Raw genomic sequence first — 16,688 nt, 5'->3', positions numbered from 1 at the left:
TTAAAGAGTTACCTCCCATCTTTACCGGAAGTTCCGCCTTTCAACCCATTCTTCCTGCCATTTTGTCCTTCCAATTTGATAGTTTTTCCTTCGTGGTGGTCCTTTCACTCTGTCTCTTTGATTTCTAAATCATGCTTCGAGCTGTTATTACTCGACTGGCTCTACCAGTTGCTCGTCATGCCATACAGACGGTGAAAGTTCAACACCATCCGTCTTTAGGTAAGCTTTTCTATAAAATTTCGACATTGCATTTTTGTCCTTCCTCAAGTACACACGCATATATATTAGTGAATGTGTATATATATATATATAAATCTATATATATGTGCGCATAGACAATTTAATGCATTTTCTAATAGAGAACACTAGACGAAGTAATTCTTCAATATAAGTGGTTTATGGAAATGTTTATTCTATTATAACTTACTAGGCTATTGGTAAGTTCTTGTCAGATTTCCGGGATCGAAAAAAGGAAGTACCAATCAAATACTGGTGGAGGTCATTTTAATAATTCAAATAAATGTGAATGAAATTATAATAGAGGAAATTCCCTATTACCTGTACTCGTAACTTTCGTCCGTGCACACATTTATGCATATGTAAATATGTTATATATCTAAAAAATTGAAAAAATTTGGAGTCAACACGGAATACATCTGAACATTTATTTCCAATCACTACTCCTTGTTTACTCCAAATTCAATTATCTATTCACACACGACAGAGGCCCAGACGCAAACCTGGAAGTACGCATAATACTACTACAGGATAGCACTGGCTGAAATCTGAAGGTGGATGAGCTTTATACTGTACTCTACTACGTTCTTAACTAAACATACCATTATATATATATATACACTACTGTGTCCTGCCATATATATATATATATATATATATATATATATTAGTAGTTTTAGTGGATTTTTCAAAGACAATTTGTAATGGAAATATTTCCAGTAACTTTATAAAATTAAATATTTTAAATATTTTAGCGAGGTGGGGGAAAAAAAAAACTAGTTATGGACTTTGACCTTCACGCCAGATACAGTCTTGTCCTTACACATTAATAGAATGGAAGAAACAGTCTTAATCTGGCCTTTATTCAAGATCACTTAAATTCTTATATGAAACCCAGGAATTCGCATCGATATGTTTTTGTTTCGAAATCAATTTTTCAACGCTGTTTCGACCGAACGGCATGGTTGGCTAGATGGATTATTCGTTTCGTTTTTACCTGCTTTTGAATATTCTTTGTTCAAACCGAAACCAAAGTATGTATTTGATGGTTTATAAGGCGCATCTCTTCCCCTCTTACCAAATAATCTATTTCACGAATAGCTGCCCGCGTTTTATAAACACAAAATCAGTTTTGGTTATTTGGCAGGTGGTAGTTTTATAAGGCTTGGGCAAAATTAAATTGCATTGTATTCGCCTGCTTTATATTTATAACTCAGCAAATCTGTTAACTACAGTAAACCAAAACATCAGGGAATCTCTTAAGTCGTTACTCGACCTGCTAGAAACAACAGCCAAATCCCAACTTTGTTTTGGTAAATTTTTACAAGTGCACCCCTACGCGGTTCATTAAGAAAAAAATTGCCTTTTTTAAAGCCAGGATACATTGGATATATTTTCCTAAATACACGATATCTGAAATAGAGTTTTAAAAATATGCCATAATTATAGCTTTTGGAATATTTTTGATCATAATGGAACATGGTTGACCTGGGCTAATGACGTCAACCATCGACAACGGACAAAGATATTAGGTACTGTTTTAGTTTTGATACTCCTGCTAAGCGTTGCTCCTCAAACGACACAAGTTCCGGAAGAGTAATAGAAATCCTGATAATGGTTGCGGCCTAGTCAAGGTTAAGAGATAACATTTAGCAATGATACTTAACTAGCAGATACAATAGTGGAACATAATTTTAATAATTTACAGAATGCTAAATTGTATATGACGTATTTTAGTTTCGACCAAAACGACAACTATCAAGAACTACCATTATCTTATAGCTTTTTGTTTTGCTTTTTTAGGATGGAATTTTTAGTTTGTCGAGGCAGTTCGCGTAGAGGCTTCCTCATTTTAAAAACTATTTCAGCTGTTGATGTATTTTCAATTCTGTTTTATTGCTTGTATTATTTCATAGTAGACTATACATTTCGTGTGAGAAATCCTGCATCAGTTAATTGAAAAAATTCGTTTTCTATGCACATCAAGTGGAGTGATATTTAAAATTGAAAGCCACCTGAATGAGGGGTATGGATTGTAACTATAGTGAGCTCTAATCTATAGTACCTGTAAACTCTTCTTTTCATTTCTTGAATTGGTCATTTGTTTTGGACTGCCTTACGGTAAAGTGTAAGCTAATGTAGTTCTCACTGATCCACCTATCAACTCGTGTGTAACTCAAAGCCCTATTATGTCTCTGAATCCCTTATTTACATTAACAACCTTGCTGCTACAGTCTTATGCAGATTGTACTACCCTTTACTTCTGCTTGCCTGCATCATCTGTACACAGTCTAGTTAAAAGATTTGTGTTGTTTCTACGAAGAGAAACTATGAAGACATTTAATGAGGACTTGACAAACTAGTTTCCTTCAGCATGAAGTCTCTGTGGTTACATAACTTGCAACAAAGAGCAGCCAAATATCCTTTGAATTACAGCCTTACTACCTTAAAAACAATACATTAGCAATTGTAAACCTAGAGACCATATTGTCTAAAACAGGGGTTTTCAAACTTTTTGACATGCTTATGAAATTTATACATAAATATTTGCTTATGAAATTTATGAAATTTATACATAAATATTTGCTTAAAATAACATTTTTACATTTATTTAACAGTATTTAACAAATAGATTTATTGTCAATTAAAAGATTTCGATTAAAAAATATATATAAAATCAAATTGCCCATAAAAAGTATTTGCTGTCCACGGACCCCCTGTCTTGTCCTTGCGGACCACAGTTTGAAAACCCTGGTCTAAAAGAGCCCAAAACGGAATAAGTTGATCATGATTGAAATGCTGTTCATTGCAGTCTTCATCATTGAGGCTGATCTGGAACTAAACAACAACAACAAACAAAATTCTTAAAATTACTCCAAATACTAGGTCTTGTAATCTCTGATGATACGTTGTGGCAACCTCTATGACATTACTCGTTCAGCATCTCTGAAACTATGCCTCTCTTTAGACCCCCCAAATTATTTCTGTTCCGATCAAATGCTGACCTTGAATGTTGTTGGCACTCGGTCGCTTACGACGTCGAGGGTTCCGGTTGATCCGATCAACGTGCAAGTTGGCTGAGCACTCTACAGACACGTGTACCCTTAACGTAGTTCTCGGGGATATTCAGCGTGACAAAGTGTGACAAGGTTGACCCTTTGAATTACAGGCACAACAGAAACAGGAAGTAAGAGTGAGAGAAAGTTGTGGTGAAAGAGTACAGCAGGGTTTGCCACCAGCCCCTGTCGGAGCCTCGTGGGGCTTTAGGTGTTTTCGCTCAGTAAACACTCACAACGCCCGGTCTGGGAATCGAAACCGTGATCCTATGACCGCGAGTCCGCTGCCCTAACCACTGGGCCATTGCGCCTCCTGACCTTGAATGTAGCTCAATTATAGATTGTATATCATGAACTGTGCTGATGTCTTTATTGATGGGCTGAAAGACTTGCCATGATCACTCCCTAACCTACAAACATCATTTCTGCCATGTGACTCGCTTGTCATTATTACAAAAATCCCCACACTGCAGATCATCCAACTTGCATGCACACTCTCTTATATCCATTTGCTTGTGTCTGATGGGGTTCTTTTTTTTACAGTTTTTGTCTATCAAATTTCACTTATAACCTCCTCCTCAGTATTGTTAAGACTTCTAATACAGCCTCCAGTTACGAGTAACTTGAAGCTATAGTAGCAGACACATCAAAAGTGAAGCTAGCAGACTGTGATGCAAACTTCTTAACCACACATCCATGCCTGTTCTTATGTGTGTGCATGTCTATTGTATAGTTTCATCTTTTTGTGGCCATACTGGGGCACTACCTTGAATTTTTAGTCAAATGAATCGACCCCAGTACTTTTTTTAAAGCCTGGTATTTCTTTTATCAATTTCTTTTGTCAAACTGCTAAGTTACAGGGGCATAAACACACCATCACTTGTCAAGCAGTGGTGGGGCACAAACACAACAGGCTTATTTCACTTTCTATCTACCAAATCCACTCACAAGGCTTTGGTTGGCCCAAGGCTTGTAATAGAAGACACTTTCCCAAGGGGACTGAACCTGGAACCATGTGGTTGGGATGTAAGCTTCTTACCACACGGCCATCATCACCTTTTCATCATCTCCTCCAATGCCTCCTCCCCTCTTAAAAGTTTTTGTCTTGCAAGTACTTGGTGATCCTGTCAGTGCAGGTACCACTTAAAGCACCCACTCCACACTGTAAAGTGGTTGGTGTTTGGAAAGGCATCCAGCTGTAAAAACCTTGCCAAAACTGACCTCGTCTGTGCTTGTGCTATGTAAAAAGCACTTCTCTCCTTGACTGTGTTTGTGCCACTTAAAAAGCACTAAGTCCACTCTGCTGAGTGGTTGGTGTTAGGAAGGGCATCCAGCTGTAAAAATCCTGCCAAAACAGTCACAGAAGTCTGGTGCAGGCTTTGGCCTGGCCAGCTCTTGTGGTACCGTCCCACCTATACTCGCATGGAACACAGGCATTAAATGATGATGATGAACATCACTCCTTCATAGTCGGCCTATGAACTTTGCAGCCCACTCAAGTATCTTAAACAACCAAGTCTTTGGGATACTTTTGCCATACTGTGAGCCATCAAATCTGCTTTAGCTTTAACTCAAGTATCATAATGAACTTTTTTATCCCAGTTCTCTAATAGTTTTTAATTAACTATGGAAGAATGAGAGGTAAAGTAAAAACCAGGTGGTATTTGAACTCAGAACGTGTGTGTGTGTGTGTTTTTTTTATTACAAGTTGTCATTGGAATGAAACCATACTCGATCACTATTAAAGAACTTATTTAAGTTTGGTATTTTTTCGATCTTGAATTGTTGAACCACAAATTACAGAATATAAAGGGAGGTCTTGTGAAGACCTGTTGGAGCAAATGAAATCGAAATGGAACCATACTCGATGACTGGTCACCGCGCCAATGGAGCACTAACAGCACTGCCGAGCGTGTTCATGCCAGAGCAGCTGTCTGGCTTCCATGCTAGTGGCCATAAATAGCACCATTAGAGCATAATCGTTACCAACGTTGCCTTCTAGCACTTGTGCTAGTGGCACGTTAGAAAATCATTCGAGTGAGGTCATTGCCAGTGCTGCTGGACTGACTCCCGTGCAGGTGGCACGTAAAAAATACCTTTTGAGGGTGGCCGTTGCCAGTCCTTTGTGACTGGCCCTCGTGCCGGTGCCACATAAAAGCACCCACTACACTCTCGGAGTGGTTGGCGTTAGGAAGAGCATCCAGCTGTAGAAAATCTGCCAGATCAGATTGGAGCCTGGTGCAGCCTTCTGGTTCGCCAGTCCTCAGTCAAATCGTCCAACCCATGCTAGCATGGAAAGCGGACGTTTAACGATGATGATGATCTGTTTTGAATTGTAAACATAAGCCCCGACAAATATACATTCATACAGCATGCTTCTGTACTCGAGACTTCAGCTCCTAAATATTATTTGCAAAATACTGGTAAAGTTGAGATACATCTTCAATATCTGTTCTTACATATTCATCATTTCAAATTCGATATGGCCTCTTATTTATTTGTTATGCATTCTAATGTCTACCCCATTCTTAACATTCTTCAATTGATTGTGAACATCTTGAAGTAAAAGTTACCTTTAATTTCCTCTCTCTTTTCCAGCTGCATTTGCTGTTCGACACTTCAAAGCACCAGCAGGAGAATCAGATGAAGATTTCGATACTCGCTATGAAAACCATTTCAACCAACCTCACCTTGATGGCTGGGAAATCAGGAAAGTCATGAATGACTTATGCGTAAGTTGGATTTGTTTGTTTAATGCAACTAATACTTACAGTGTGAGTTTTTATTTAACGAGTTAAAATGGGCAGGAGGAACTGAATTTATGATTCCTGCAAAGACAAGTGAGATCGCTGTGGCATAGATATGATTATGGAGTTAAGGAGCTCACTTTGCATCCACAAGGTTTTGAGTTCTTTCCCACCACGTGGCACCTTAGGCAAGTGTCTTCTTTAGTCCTTGGCCAATTTATGAAGAAAGTTGACAGAAGGAAATCATGTGGAAGCCCATTCGTGTGCTGTCAACAACACCACTTGATGGCTGGTATTGGTTTGTTTTTGTCACTTACATAACGGTTCAGCAAAGGAGACCAATAGAATAAGCACTGGGGTTGATTGTTTGACTAAACTCTTAAGGATACAGTGAGGAAACTGGGCTCATCAGGAATGTATACTTAGTTCTTGTTTTCATTAGCAGGTACGGGAGACAACTTTGGACATTACATGGCGTAATTAATATATGCATACATCTAAGGCAAATTGAATATGTCAAGTTTTTCTTCCAGTCCAACACATGTGCAATTTAGCTATATCTTAACTGATTTATGTACTCGCTAAAACTGGCCAGCGATCTAGGATTTGCTGCGGGATCGTAAACATGTGTTGAGTTGTCTCCCCTATTTCCCTATAGTATATTCAGATAGGAGGTCATTGGCCAATATTTCATTTTGTTTAAGTTCGGCTAGTTTCTGCTATCACATAGATGATATCATATATCTACTTACGATGTAGCTTCCCCAACAAAGCTTTTTCAACCTATACGAGTACTTGTCGAGTATCAGTGACCCCCACAGACGCACACACTCAGTCCTGGTGCACTGCAGTATTACACTGCCTTTACCTTTATTATTGATTGATCTCAAGTTGATAAAAAGCAGTTTCCCAACCTTTGTAACTTAAGCCTGTTTTAAAAAGATACCAGTTGGGTTCATTACCAGCCACATAAAAAAAAAAAAAAAAAAGCTGCTATTTAAATTAGTGTTTCATGATATTGTGTTGATACTGACGTACTATCCTTGTATAGACAGTTCAGTTTGTGTTATCTTAGTTATTTAGCTTCAGAAAGACCCTGATCGAGCAGATCTATGACCAAAGGAATTCCACTCAACCATACCATCTACACTTCATTATTTAATGTCCTTTGATCTTTTTAAAACTGAGAGGTGTACCCTAAGGAAAGCTTGGCTACCATCTCTAGCAGTTCAAGTGACCACATAATGGTTTCCTCAATGGTTTACATCCTTGTCATCTGACAAACACAGTAACAGGGAACATAAAATTTTTGAGGGAATGGATACAGTTGGATTCCCTCCCTTTGAGGGAGAATTTAAACTGATGCTAATAATGATGGTGATGATGATGATAACTAGGAATAATTTTTGATAATTTCAGAGCATGGATCTTGTTCCTGAACCAAGAATTATTATTGCTGCCATGCATGCTTGCAGAAGATTGAATGATTATGCTCTTGCTGTGAGGTTTCTTGAAGCTATTAAGGTAAAGATAATTATATTTCAATTTCAGGCCAGAGCTGGTCGTTTTGAAATTTCTTTACAGAAGTGTAAAAAGATGTTCAAAACTTACCAAACTAATTCTAACAAACTTACCATTGCAGGACAAATGTGGTAGCCGAGTGAAGGAAATCTGGCCCTATGTTATACAAGAGATCAAACCAACATTAGATGAATTAGGCATTCTCACACCTGAAGAGATGGGTTACGACAAACCAGAGCTTGCTCTGAAAAGTGTATATGACATGTAATTTTAGTAATATTGTTTAGGTATGTTTATCTTAATAATTCCCATATTATGTTTGTTGATATATGTTAAACTGATTAATTTGTCATTAACCATCTTTGTTGCACTATATAACTTGATAATGGGTGGCAATTAAAATGCTAATCACTTGTCTGTGTGTTTGCAAAATTACTGGAAAAAGGCTAAATTGATTTTCATCAAATTTGACAGAAATGGTTTGGATATGGAAGTGCATCCATTTGTAGAGAATCTACATTGGTAAACACCATCCAACTCATGCAAGCATGAGAAAGTGGACGTTGAAATGGTTATGATATATATGTGTGTGTGTGTGTGTGTATAAAAGGACTTGATTCAGAATATCTGGTACATGTATAATGTAGATGACTCTGCAGTTATTTATTTGAGTTGAGAGCCTGGTTTGTGGAGATTAAATTGATTAGAAAAGATTCTGTTGTCTTTGGTAAAGAGAAAAGTAAAAGATTCTCAATCTATTTACTAATATGTTTTGGAATAATTGTCTCTCATCAGACATAAACCACTATTTTGCAGCCACCCAAAGAACATTGATTTTAAGTTGCTGTACATAAATGTAGCTTATCACGTATATAACATTAACATTTATACTGATTTGGAATTTATGGGTGTATGAAAAGCTCATTAAACCAATTTGTCGTAATCTGCTTAAATTGTATAGACAATCCCTTGTCATTCTTGCCATCGGAAATGCATTGTTTCAGAGACCTAGACTCTTGAAAACCTGGAAGAAGAATTAACTAAGCTGTAATGGAGTTGTAGGTCTTCTTCAGGAGCTACAAAAATTGGCTGTAGTAAGAGCAAGCATCTTAACCTTAACTATGATCTTTCTCTGCTTATTGATTTAATAATTTCTTTTTTGTTGTTGTAATAAGTTTAGTAATAATATGAATTTTTCTTTCAAAATTGTCAGAATTCCTGTTATGTTCTATTTTATAACAATATTTCTTTTTACCTTTTTCAGGTAAATAAAACTGAAAAACTACAAATTAGACTCTTACTTTTGGAAGAAATAAAAAAAAAAAAAAAATTTCAACTGATTTATTTGTTATCCTTCTGTTAATAAACAAACATGTTTTAAGGAATTTGATTTGCTTAAATGAGTCATAAATTTACTTTTAATTCTGTTCATTAAAGTATAATATTTCTGATTTGGTTACTTCTTGCACTTGCCATATCGAATGCTGTTGATATAATGTCTGGGGTGTGCAGCAAAAACTGTAATTGCAATGTATATACTGAGCAATTATAAACACTTGAAATGCTTAGAAGAAAAAGAATATAAAGCCAATACCATTATTAACAGGTGATATTTCAGCACAAATACCATTCTCATAACACAGAAAAATGAACTACAAATAATGAACAAAATTAATTGAAACATTATATCAGATATAATTTAGACCTCTCGGTTTCTCGACACGAAAAAGGCTGAACAGGCTTTCATTGAGAAATTCTTCTGAAGACAAGCATCCCTTTTACAACTTTTATGCAAATTTCTCTTGCCATGTCTTCTTAGGTATAACAGGATATACTGTATAGTTCTGTGTTTGTTTTATTTCACCCTAAAATGTATTTAGAAGCAAACAAGATATAATTTTTACTATTCTTTTCACCAAGAACTTAATTTGGAAACTTTAAAAAGATACCTGATGATACCATCGGACAAGGGAATAAAAGAGCCTCCATGTAATTGCATAATCTGCAGACAAATCTCCCTCAAAACACACCACTATCTTAGGACATATTAGTATTGTTATAAGTTCCTCACCTTTTATTAGCTTTTGGTAGTGTGTATCACTTATAATTATAATGTTTTATTGAAATAACCTTTTTTGGATCGCCAGGATTTTACAAATGTCAAATAGGAAAATTACCCTTATATGATTGCAAGTTGTCATTTGAGAGAGGTTTTGGTGTTTTCGCTAGGATGGGAGAACCCTGTAAGCCCTGGCAAGATGCACGGGAGATAACTTCCGTCCCAGATTATTCAAAATTGATTAGGGAACTTGAAACGAGAGTACTTCCACAATTTAATGATTCGACGGCCTTTAATAGTTGTCACTCTCTCGAATCTGAATCAAATATCTCTCAGCAGCCAACTTTGGACCTACAACCTTCTGTTCTCTACGAGGGCCAGAAATTAAATAAATTATTACAATGACATTCAGATGAAATTTACGAAGTTGCAGGGTCAGAAACAATAGTGATTTTTTTTTACAGCATTATTGAAGATATCTACAAAACAAAAGAAGTTATGCAGAAGATTTCACCGACGGCTTGATACTTTCTCGCCTTTCCCAAATACACAGGTAGCAAAACTGACTGTTGAAATTTAAGATAACACTTTTCTACAACCGGTAAGATTTTCGCATAGCTCATTCTGGACTCGTCATGGTATCAGAAGCCGTGATACCTTTCTGTTCATAATAGTATAGGTGCAAGAAATATTCTGTGAGCAGAACCTGCATCTTCAATTGTTTTCGATTAATCTGTTTGAGGTAGTTTTGTTCAGCTTTTCCTCTATATAGTTATAGTTTTCTCCTCTATGGCTGTGTGGTAAGAAGTTTGCTTCCTAACCACGTGGTTCTGGGTTCAGGCCCACTGCACGGCACCTTGGGTAAACGCCTTCTGCTTTAGTCTCAGGCTGACCAAAGCTTTGTGAGTGGATTTGGTAGACGAGAACTGGAAGAATCCTCTCGTGTGTGTGTTTGTTCCCGACCACCGCTTGACAACCAGGCTTTACAAAAATTAATAAGTTCTGGGGTTGATTCTTTCGATTAAAATTCTTCAAGGCGGTGTTCCAGCATGGCCGCAGTCAAATGACTGAAACAGGTGAAAGAAAAAAAAAACTTTTGTTAAAACTATTTTTTATCATCATACTCCTTCATTGTGGTACGCAATCAAAAACTGACGAGCTGGAACGTGAAACTCTGAGTAACAGTCATTGTGATGTCTTTACAGCTTTATTAATAAAGTGTGTGTGTGTGTGTGTATATATATATATATATATATATATAGCATTTAATATCACAAACTCACTGAATGCACAAAGCTGTTTTCATTGATGTGTATTATATACCTTATTCTTACACGTGTACGTTTACAATTATACCTATCAGTTATAAACAATTATGTTTTGCATAATTGAGTGGCTTATTATTTTTTTTAATTGTCATTAACTCCCTGGTAAATATCATGTATGTAAACATGATCTCAAGATAATTATCGGATTATTAAACTCATTTTTCGAATGTATCATATTTACACTACATTTTTGAAACTTTTGCCTATCATTAGGTGTCTTCTTCCTGAATATGAAACTGCTCCCAGACTAGATTCAAACGAAGAATCTTAGTGTTCTTATTCATATACACACCCAATGATGAGATACCTAATGACGACCGAAGATAAAACTGATCGAAATGTAGAATAGATATAAATATCTAGGCTTCCCATAATTTCTTAGGCTCAAACTAACACAACCTTCAAGTTATAGGTACCATAGGTAAAGATACTTGCATGAAGAATTTTTATAACCTAATCTTCCTTATGTACAATGTGCATCCTTTCTTCTTCTATAGTCAGACTTTGAACTCCAAAGAATTAGAGTTAGAGCATGCTTTGATAACTATTCATTATTTATTAGAAATTATGCAGAAAACCATGAACTTCGTTTGGTTTGGGTTTAAAAGTTCAAAGTGGACTAAACCTTTCATATCCCACCAAACAGATAACAACCTTACGTGGGTGAAAACCTTCTTTAGACTGGGGTGCCGGTGTTTCTCCTTTCCCTACCCACTGTCTTCGGCGCTTGACATTTTTATAGAGAACCCATTTCTAGTCACCAGTCACTATTCGGTTCAAAAAAGGTTCATTCGTGAGATGTGACAGCAAAGAAGAGCATACATTCATTCTCTGCGCGTGATTAGACTCAGAAAGTTTGAGAGGAACCCATTGACCCAATTTGCTGACTTTTCCGATGGCACGCATAATGTCGATGAATGGTTGAATAACCAACTCCAAGCTTCTCTGCTAGTTCCTCAACAGTTACGATGGGATTTTGTTCCACCATGGTTTAGAGAACGTCCTCCTCGAGCTCTACAGATCTTTCAGGACGAGGCTCGTCTTCTAGGCTTACGTTTATTGTCCGATCCCAATATACTGCATTAATATTCCTCGCACTTCCCGTTGCGTTGTTGCCTTTATTGAACTCATAAAGCAAAATATGCCGAATATGCTCCTTTATTACTTCTATTATAGTTTTGAAAAAAAGTAAAATCACTACCTGCTTTTATAGCAAGTTGATGCAGGTAGTTTATCCCGTCCCTCTCTGACTTTTAGTTCATACAATTGAAAAAACCGCATTATTTATGGGATGATCCAATACTTATGACTTGAATGTTATTACTACGTTGGTACATCACAAACTTGCTGGACTTCTGCTAATGCCAAAGCAACGCTAGCCTCAGACTGAGCTCAAACATGAGTATGGTTGATAGTTTGTATTTGTTGATTTAAAAACTGTTTCTTTTTAATTTTTTCTTCTAAGAATTTATCTCATTATGGAGACATTTCAGTATCAAACCTGATTCATTTGATAACCGGATTGGATTGCGGAACAGATAGTTCAAACTAGGACCGTCCCGGCCAAACCGGAACTTGGTAGTAAACTTATAGATATTGTAAGTATACTTTCCTAAAAAAAGGTTAATAGATTGAGAAATCATAATCTTATTAACAGCAAATCATCTCAGACGTTTAGACATTTAATGAACATAATCTTGCTGTAGAGGTTGTTTTGGATTAAAATCTAATCTCAATGAAAACACGCGGTCAATAACTTAATTGTAACTATTTCAGATTTTTCTTAGAATCTACACCGCCCCAGTATGGCTGAGTTACAGTAATTTCATCCAATCACCAAGTGGCCACTCGATCTGCGAGAAATAGCAGCCAAATGCTTACGTATTGTTTAACAAATGGAAGCGGGCGTGTGCAGGGGATAAGATAGCCCTTGATACGTTATACCTTACGGAGTGGAAGATCACAGTTTGAACGTCTTTATTAATAAGTCGAAATTGAACCAAATTTGATGACTGGCAGCCGTACCAGTGGAGCGCTAACAGGACCATCCGAGCGGGATCACTGCCGGAGCAACGGTCTCGCTCCCGTGCCGGTGGCACGTAAAAAGCACCATTTGAGCGCGAGCATTTGCAGCTTCGCCTTACTGGCACTTGTGCCGGTGGCAAATGAACAAAACATTGGCTGACTCCTGTGCAGGAGACACATAAAAAACACCATTTGATCGTGGCCGTTGCCAGTACCGCCGGACTGGCCCTCGTGCCGGTGGCACGTAAAAAGCACCCACTACACTCTCGGAGTAGTTGGCGTTAGGAAGGGCATTCAGCTGTAGAAACTCTGCCAGATCAGATTGGAGTCTTTGGTTTCAACCTTTCTTTCTTGGGGGTACCGGTTGCTTGAGAGTTTTGGTTATTTCAGTAGCGGACAAGAGGGAGTTTACTGTTATTTAGTTATGCCCCTTTACCTTCTGAGATCAAATCCCGTCTACATTTCTTCTAGGGATTGAGATAACGTGTTTAGTTTAATCGATTGCCTACCATAATCAACATAACAAATATCAGAAATAAAAGCTGTTACTAATACATCAGAACACACATACAGACATAGTTTTTGACTCGTATACATATACACAAAGTCACTTATACATATATGCATTGAAACAGATTCAGGTAACGAACAAATGACGTTTTATAGTGCTCGCTCGGTCTGCTAGAAATAACAGCCAAATGTTCTTCAAATCACACCTTATCCGCTTGTATGAAGATATGCAATCATTGCTTAGTGTAGTTCTACACATCTCTTAAAAAGATAGAAGGGTCACGGGTGGAAAACTTTTGATCATAGGTTTACTCGACCTGGGGTTAAACATCGATAACAGACAAAAGTAGTCACTGTTATACGCAGATACAATAGCCCACATGTTTATAAATGTCAATCTGATCCCGTATATTAAGAGATTGTTGTTGATGTTGATGTCTGGCAACAAGACTATACATACGTAAAAAGCGGGTAGGCAGATATAAGGGGTGGGGGTAGGTAGGTAAGGAATTGATATCACTTAAGATTACACAGAAAATGTTACGTTGTAAAACGATACAGACTGAATATCATCTCTATTTAGAAAAGAGGTTTATCTACCGTCTTTGTTGCTTGCTTATATGTATTTAGCTGGTTAATTACTTTGCTGCTTACAATCATCATGAATATTATACATACATATCTACACACACACGTATATATACACTCTATGTGTGTGTATATATATATAGTCTTCTGGCTAAGATCAAGGTTTAATATCTATTCTTAACAGTTTTATATATATATATATATATATATATATATATATATATATATATATATATATATATATATATATATATATATATATATATATGCATATATATATGCATATGTATACATACATACATATATATATATATATATATATATATATATATATATGTATGCACACATATACGTGTGTGTGTACGCATATATATATGTGTGTGTGTGCATACATACACACATAATTTACATATATAGGTATATATATATATATATATATATATATATATATATATATATATATACATACATATATATATATATATATATATGCACACACAAACATGAATATATATATATATGTGTATGTGTGTGTGTGTTTGCGCGCGTGTGTGTAAGAAGCTATATAGACTCTTATCAAGGAAACAGTGACCTGGCAACCATCTAAAAAAGGGCAGATGGGTATGTAAGAACACGCGTGTGTATGTGAGCGTGCGTGCGTGCAATATGGTGTTGGGTTTAGGTGGAGGGGAAAGATATGTCTGCGGAGGCAATGACGTTATTGAAGTACTTGGTACACGTTTAGGCTGAGCCTCTGAGACTACGCCCTTTTCAACCACGTCGACCTTCGCTCTTCTACCATAGCACGGATGGGTGTGTTCGACTGTTATTTTCTACGAGATATTTCTGGCTGAAAATAAGTATATCCTCTAAGACTATTTGGCTTCTTCTTTCTACCCACCTTTTAAGTAATTCTATTCTTTTTCCCTTACCCTTTCCTTTCTCTTTTAGCAAACCCTAACCCTCCTGTTACACTCTTTCTTCGTTTTCTTACGATTGCGCACGCGAACACACACTTACAACACACACACACACACACTTACAACACACAGCACACTTTTGTGCTATGCAAAAGCAGATTTCGTAACCTCGCCCGCAAATTCCAAAACAATGCCATAATAATTCCCTTCTTACCCCCCCCCCCTTCATCATTATCTTCATCATGCGCGTCACAAAGACACACGCACACATGCACATACACACACACACACAGACACACGCACACACATACACATACATGCATGTGTGTTGATGCACAAATATTTGAATCAAACATTTTCCACAAAACACACAAATGCAGAGAATAAGAAACAAACATGAAAGAAAAAGAATAAAGAAACATTTTTTTCTTATCTCAATCTTTGACAAACATATTCCTTTATTTCTTGAATGAATTTGTACTTGCATTGCACCATTTTTTTAAAGTTATCATCATTATCATGGCAGAATCGTTAGCACGCCGGGCGAAATACCGCTAAGCATTTTGCCCACGTTCTGAGTTCAAATTACGTCGAGGTCGACTTTGCCTTTCATCCTTTCGGGGTCGATGAATTAAGTACCAGTGAAACACTGGGATCGATGTAATCGACTAGCCCCTTCCACCGAAATTTCAGGCTTTGTGCCTATAGGAGAAAGGATTAGACCAGTGGTTCCCAAACTATGAGTCGCGACCCACTGATGGGTCGCGAACGGAATCCTAGTGGGTCGCAACAAGTTATAAAATTACGCATTAGCTTTAATTAACTGCTGTCCATCGAGATAGTTCAAGACTCACGTTTTCGAGGTTTTATGAAAAAAGTTGTCCTGTGGAAAAATCGTATTGACAACCGAAATTATGACTGTTTTGAAACATTTGAAACCTTTGTAATGGAGACTGAAGCAAAAGTTAATGATGGTATAATCTTTGAGATATCTGAACACTTGAATAAGCTAAAAGAAAGTTTTGAATTTTATTTTCATGAAGAGATGAATACTATGCAACAGAAAAGATGGATTATGAACCCCTTTCAACCTGACGTGACGACTGGAATATCAACAAAAGCTGACGAGGAACTTATCGATTTATCCGAAGACTCTTCCTTGAAAATGACCTTTAACACCCGAAAATTGGTACAGTTCTGGGCGTCTCTTCAAACCCCGTACCCAATCATTTCCACCGGAGCATTAAAAGTACTTCTCCCTTCAGGCGAAGCAGGATGGAGTGACAATACTTCTAATGGGCAACAATTCACTAGGTAATCAATCCGTTAAGGTTTTGTAACGAAAAAGTATAGGTTACCCCATGAAAGAATCATTATAATATCTCGACGTATTAGTTTCACGTGCTTCGTATTAACCACACGAGAATAACTACAGACAGAACAGAACAACTTCCACAATTTCGCTTAGTCATCAGATTCTAATATTGATTTACTACATTGGCACAAGGCCACAAATGATAAGGGAAGGGCGCACACTTCACTGATAAATCAATCCACTGTTTCTTATTTTATATGCTTCCCTTTCACCATCGATGAACGAGCGGCAAAGTCAGTTTTGGTTGGGTATGAATTGAAGCTCATGATATATGGCAAAACTGAGGCAGAACTACCAACACTGCGCAAGCCCCACTATAGGG

At 37.0% G+C, this 16,688-nt stretch overlaps 2 protein-coding genes across 3 annotated transcripts in view; one reads left to right on the top strand and one right to left on the bottom strand.

The window, feature by feature from the left end:
- LOC106880184 (uncharacterized) overlaps positions 1–16,688 on the bottom strand; it is a 32,423-nt gene that overhangs the window by 9,774 nt on the left and 5,961 nt on the right. The window lies entirely within an intron of this gene.
- On the top strand, positions 23–8,946 carry LOC106880183 (cytochrome c oxidase subunit 5A, mitochondrial). 2 transcript variants are annotated; one of them, XM_014930037.3, is made up of 5 exons: positions 23–219; positions 5,892–6,025; positions 7,460–7,564; positions 7,683–7,848; positions 8,826–8,946. In XM_014930037.3, exons 1-4 carry the CDS (start codon positions 132–134, stop codon positions 7,827–7,829), a joined length of 474 nt encoding a protein of 157 aa, XP_014785523.1. In that variant the 5' UTR covers positions 23–131; the 3' UTR covers positions 7,830–7,848; positions 8,826–8,946. The 2 variants fall into 2 exon arrangements, with proteins under 2 accessions (XP_014785523.1, XP_089216893.1); XM_089360767.1 differs by lacking the exon at positions 8,826–8,946 and having other exon boundaries at positions 24–219; positions 7,683–7,851.

This window comes from Octopus bimaculoides, chromosome 12, assembly GCF_046866305.1.
Source record: "Octopus bimaculoides isolate indiv1 chromosome 12, ASM4686630v1, whole genome shotgun sequence".
In the NCBI taxonomy this organism is placed as follows: domain Eukaryota; kingdom Metazoa; phylum Mollusca; class Cephalopoda; order Octopoda; family Octopodidae; genus Octopus; species Octopus bimaculoides.
The sequence above is the reverse complement of the archived record's forward strand: the minus strand, read 5'-3'. Positions and strand labels throughout refer to the sequence as shown.